Source organism: Seriola lalandi, unplaced genomic scaffold (assembly GCF_002814215.2).
Source record: "Seriola lalandi dorsalis isolate HSWRI2012SDOR001 ecotype SW California unplaced genomic scaffold, Sedor1 jcf7180002054971, whole genome shotgun sequence".
Lineage (NCBI taxonomy): Eukaryota > Metazoa > Chordata > Actinopteri > Carangiformes > Carangidae > Seriola > Seriola lalandi.
The window spans coordinates 149279-155345 of record NW_019525522.1 but is presented as its reverse complement, the minus strand read 5'-3'; the positions used below and the strand labels follow the sequence as shown (position 1 = coordinate 155345).

General features: G+C 39.2%; 1 protein-coding gene across 1 annotated transcript in view; it reads right to left on the bottom strand.

Moving 5' to 3' along the window:
• Nucleotides 1–6067, bottom strand: part of aff2 (AF4/FMR2 family, member 2) — a 155527-nt gene that overhangs the window by 69013 nt on the left and 80447 nt on the right. Inside the window, exons 5-6 of the mRNA XM_087170998.1 lie at nucleotides 2435–2521; nucleotides 816–852 (exon numbers count right to left, since the gene is read on the bottom strand). Of these exons, the coding sequence (XP_087027124.1) occupies nucleotides 816–852; nucleotides 2435–2521 (124 nt within the window). The remainder of the gene's footprint in view (nucleotides 1–815; nucleotides 853–2434; nucleotides 2522–6067) is intronic.

The window sequence follows — 6067 nt, the reverse complement described above, 5'->3', positions numbered from 1 at the left end:
CCCAGTCAGTAGAAATTTAGAAATGTGAAATTTGAATGACATGGCTATTGAACATCCAGAGGGAGACAAATGAAAAGATGCTACTGACTTGTATTATGGATGTGTTGGATAGTAATGTCTAAGAACTAATGCCTGTTTACACCTGGTATTAACATTTTAACATTTAGATGATCTGTAACCTGGTATTAAAAAGCGTTCTCATTACCTCAGCTCTGTCAGCATTATGATCAGATAAATGGGATCTAAAAGTCAGGCCGAAACACACTTATTACTATCATACTTTACATTACATTACATCATTTTTGTCTTTTAACTATTTTTGATTGAATTTATAAAATAATGATACACATTAGTATTGCAGTGTATTTTATCCAGATTTCACACAAACACAAGCTCACGATAAACAGTCTGTGCTCCACTCTCCACATAAGTGTGAACTTGGTAATACATGTCCCAAATGTGTAATTGACCATGAATGACAGCAAATACAATTTAGAGTATTTGATTATCTGCATTTAAAGGATGAGGACAAAGTCTGTGGTCTTTGAGATCCCTTGTTGTTTTTAATAATAAAAACCATGGATCCACAATTCGCTGAGCTGTGTGTGTGAAATCCTGTTTGTCTGATTACTTGTTCAGATGAACGCAGAGAGATAAAAGCAAAGGTTTTCAGACTACCATCCTCCCGTGGCTATGAATTTATTTGAACATCAGCAGCTTTTCTCGTATTTCTTCCAGGTGGTATTGCCTTCATGCCCTCTCCTGTGTTACTTATCATAGAGCTTGTACGTGAGTGTTGATGTTGGGAAACTTACTCTGGGTGTTGTAGCCTGAGGTCACATGCTGCGACTCCTAGAGAGAGGGAGAGAGTGAGAGAGAAAGCCAGAGGGAGATGAATTGAATGAATAAACCAACAGATGTCATTATTGATTTCACAGCGGTAAAACGATGCCATTACAGAGAATTCAGATCTTCTCATCTCCCGGCGTCCACACTCCACCTCATTCTTAAAACTCGCTGGCAGGATTAGTGTGACGCTCGGGGCTGAAAGCCTAATTCATTAACTGCTGGGTCAGATTTACTGCCTCTGTGTTTACATTGTTTTTTTCTTTTGACATCACCACCGATGAGACGTTTTGCACAAGAGTGAATCATAAAAAAGCACACGACAGTGGGAAAAATACCACCTGCTGTTTTCGTCAGGATATTACTGCCATTTCTGAGATAAATGCTGAGTATAACATTTATGTACAGCTTAATGTGACACATATCTCTACTATTTACATTGCAAGGCGTCGTAAACCCCTTCTTTGTTGGAGTAGGTGAAACTTTTCTATCATCTATCTTCTGAAGTGGCAGTTCTTTAGTCCTCGCTTTTATTGTGTGTCAGTCTTTGTTCATTACTGTTGTCATTTCAGCGCTGCACTTCTCAAACATCCGCTGTCAAACAAACAGTGTGGGTGGTACTCCAGTGTCATTTCCTTGAAATTACAGTAGATGAAGTTTGGCTTTCTTTAAGTGCGCGTTGTTATCACTTGTTCATGTTATTTTCCCTGGAAGCAAGGAAACAGTGTCCAGACACCAAGGGTTTGAAATGAAATGTAAGACAAATGTAATGTAATATATAGTGTTAATGAGTCACCAGTAATAAAGTGCAGAGGTTTCTAATTTCCCAGCAAGCTTACTGGGAAAAGTCAGTTATCAGTAACTTGTAATAAGTTAATAATAATACATATTTTTAAACAACAGTATAATTATAAATGTGAATAATTTATTAATAAATGGGTTTACACTTAAAAGACAAGTCAATGCAACTTCTAACCCCTTTAAACAGGGGGGAAGTGGGAAAGTGGTATTCAAAACATACCATTTAATGCAACTTTTGTAAAGAATTGCTTTGAAATACACACAGCTACAGTACAGACTTCTGCAAGTTATAAGTATGTCCACTTCCCCGCACCTCTGAACACACAGTAAGGAGGTGAATTAAACATGCGCTCCCTAATTAACGTTGTAATTTCATTGGCTGTCACTTGCGCCACTGCGCTGAACGAGGCGACGGTAATCTGATTCCATCACAGCGATCACCGCCGCAGTAAATTTATGGATCAGATCTCATTAGCAGACTGAAGATTTTCAGCGACAAACCGCAGTTACTTTTATGATGAGCCACCAATAAGTGTAGGCGTTTAAGTGAAGTGGTGGAAAAAAAGATGTGAAAAAGGTGTTTGACATCTTTTTTCCCACCACTTCACCGACTCATGCACAAATAAAGATGTAGTCAGAGCCTGGAGAATATTATAACAACACTAAAGAAGGCATATGTGACCAGGCTTGTAATCCTAAATGAATTTGCACTATTAAGGCTCATTGTGAGAGGATCGCTTGCTGAATTAAAGGTGTTTAGAGCAGGACAGAGAAAATGGTTACTCACTTTGTTTGGGATGGGGAACTTGGTCTGATCAGCTTTCCCAGGAGTGTGTATGGCTGTGAGAGGAGGAGGCCAGGAATGGGTCATCTCCTGAATACACACACACATTTTTATTATATTAATGCAAATTATTAATGACAATTTTCTGGTACTATAGCCCAAACTAATTAAAGCATATAACTCAAAGTAAATGTAAGTTTGCTCTCATGTGAAACGTACCCGGTGAATAACAATGATGACTAAAGTGCAGCAAATTTGAGCAAAGGGACTGCTTAGGCAACATCTTTGATGCAGAGTACTGGAGTCAGCATTCAATCAAGGCTCTGCTGAACCATCCCCATATGAGTGGACTTTAATATAACTTATAGTATGAACTGAGAGGTGCATAGGGAGTCGGGGGCACACCAGGGATCAGTGTACTGAGAGTGAACTAAGTGCAGAGTTGTTGAATTACCAAAATAAAAGCTGACTCCAAGCGGCTGCATTACAACTAAGAAGCAGCAGCAGCAGCAGCAGCAGCAGCATCTCCTTTCAATTATTCTAATCACACGTCTCCAGTTATATTCTAGTCCCAATATGTACTAAATTCAATTAGTTAACGAGATAAGCATAAATGTGTGTTTGTGTGTGTGTCAGCTATACAACCTCTCACAGTGGAAAGGTGTGGAAATTTACTGCCTATATTTGGGAATATGCTCACAAAGCAAAGTGCTTATATGATAAATTACCAGGTAGTTTTTCATGTCTTTCCTTCCCTCTCTGTCTCATATTAACTTCTTTATCCACAACAAATTTCTTCATTATTAGTCATTATTAGTCTAATTAGCCATCAGAGTCTCTCATTGAATAAATGAGAGATTTACTCTGCTTCACACACTCATACAGCTGCCATTCAGCAGGTCACTAGGTCAAAGGGCTTGGAAAGTCACTCACGCCACAATTTCCCATCATGCGTTTCTTTTCCACCTCTGGAGTGGATGACTCATAGTCATCAGATGACTCATATTTTTCATGCGTTTGCCTGTGTGAGGGAGTGTGTGTGTATCAGTGAGTCTTCTTTTTCAATCTTATTGAAGACTCCTAAATTTAAGTCTATATGTGTGTGTGAGAGAGAAAGAGAGTTTTCCCGCTCTATAATCTTAATGCACTTGGCCTGAAGACATATGAAGCGTTGCTGGGCAACTCTTCTGTGACATCATCACGTCCCTCCTAGAAGAGTTTCTGTGTTTTGACAGGCGGCAGTCTGAATGGTGTGTGTATCTGTGCATATATTAGAAAATGTGTGTATGTGTGTGTATGTCTACAAATGTGTTACTACTGCCATTGCACGTCATTAACTCAGTCTGTCACATTAACACAGGCCCACAGGTGTCACTGGGTTTTTCCAGTTATTATCTACTAGTCACATTATCCATGATCTACCATCTATTGTATCACACCTTAACACAGACAAATACACAGCATGTACATTTAGCTTTGCACAAGGTGCACAATGCACCATTATGCATTGACAGCATCAGATAGGCTTTTTGAATGGATTGAGTACCAGTGTAACATGGTCCTCTACAGAGTGTTGAATTATGGGTAGTTTGTAGCATTTATGTTGCAAGGCCAGCAAGTGTTTTCGTCCCATTACAGTGTTTGAGAGTCAGTCAGCCGTAGAAGAGTTTTGTTGGCCCTGTTCAACCTGCAGCAGTTGCAGGAGGCTTATGCAACCATGGAGGAAACAAAATTCATGACGACTGAAAACAAGCTCATCATGTTTCTGAGTTTTTACTGCAGAAATAAACCAGGAAGAAAATCCTCTAATTTAGAAGGCCATCCTACTATATATTTGTGCCAATACTGTACATAAATGAATTCTTATTTAATAATGCATTTCATTCTCTGTTTTCATTGTATGTCAATTTCATAAATGTCTGTGAAGAGAGGGTAAGAATGCTACATATACTGCTTACACTGTATTTAAAATGAGTCAAATGCAGCTACAAAAGTTTTTGTTACCACATTGAACGTGAATGAGCTAAAAAAAAACCTGCAATGGAACCATGACGGAGATGTGACGGAGATGTGACGGAGCCATGGAAAAAAAACAAGAGCAAACTAACTAACATGAAAGAAAAACAAAGAATCAGTGGATTGAGGCTGAATCTAAAGGAATATTACACAAGTGTTGCCATCAAATGTTGTAATCATTATATTGATATTGACATCATGACATTCAAAATGTATTGTACTTTTCTAAAGTTAGAAATCTACAGGATTTAGAGCAAAGACTTTTAGACAAAAGCTATCTGGTTTCTGATTGGCTGGCAAGTGTCCTTCTCAAACCAATCAACTGTGCATAGTTAATGAAGCTGTAGTTAGTCATAACAACAGTGCAATACAACACAAACCAAACCATGAGTCAAACTGGCCACAAATAAACTGGATGAGATGATGAGGTCAATGGGTCACTTCACCCAAACTACAGCAAACTATTTCATCACTTTCCTCCAGTTGTATCTATCCCAGCTGAGAGTTTAGGTTTTTATATGTCCAGGTTTTGAGATATTTGTCTCTGAGATTTCTGTTTCCACTCCAATATCCACTTGAGGGGAATCGAATTTCGTTTGTGGTGCCACAGTATTGAAAGATTATATCTGAACATTTCAACAGCAACATCTTTTACCATAAAATGTTCTGGCGGTCACTGTGCGTAATCCACAGACCTCACAGAAGACACAGTCGCAGGTTTTACAGAACATTTCTCTGGTAGAAAGTAGTTCCAATGAAAACTTTCCACAGTGAGGTCTGTGGATTTGTCATAGATTTGTAATCACCTCCTTTGTGTAGGGACGGCAACAGAAACCTAAAAGACTGATGTCTCAAATCTTGACATGTAGAAGCCAAAACTATCTGCATGGCTAGATGCCACCAAATTAGGCGAACCCATCAGAAACCAACCCATTTTTCTACTGAAGAGACAATGGTATAAATGAGATCTGAGGCGTCCTGATATAGAAAATAATAGACAAGGAAAGAAAGGGAAGGTAATTTTTAGTTTATAATTAGTGCATCCTTGGATTGCTGATGATCTATATTATAGTGTACATAATGCTACTTGTTTATAGTTGCCATACCATATGCTATGGTCTGTGGACAGAGAGAGGCTTTCTGTTATCATATCATGAGGTGGCCCAAATGGTCCAAACACAGTAAAAAGACAGTGTAGTCTTTTGAAGTTTGCAGCCAGTTTGAGCAGCTTTGCCTCTGTACACAACATCTCCGATACACACTGTTACTTTGAATTGTGAAAACATCCAAAACAACAATGTTTCTGTGACAACCGACTTGGAGCTGTGCCGTCACAGAAAGGGAAAGATGAACCGCAGGCCTCCGCTCCGATTCACCTCACCTCACACTCTGAACTCCCTGATTTTTCCACTTGACACGGCTAAAAACCACAGACTGAATTCAATAGCGTACCAATATTATTGACAAAGGCTTTTCATGCAGCTCACAGCACAGTATCTGTCACACAGCCTGTTGGCCAGCATATTGATTTGTGCAAGGGAGAGAGAGGTGAGTGACAGAGGGCAGAGAGGGATGAAGAGAGAAAGACAGACAGAGAAAGAGAGCGGATAGCACAGTGAG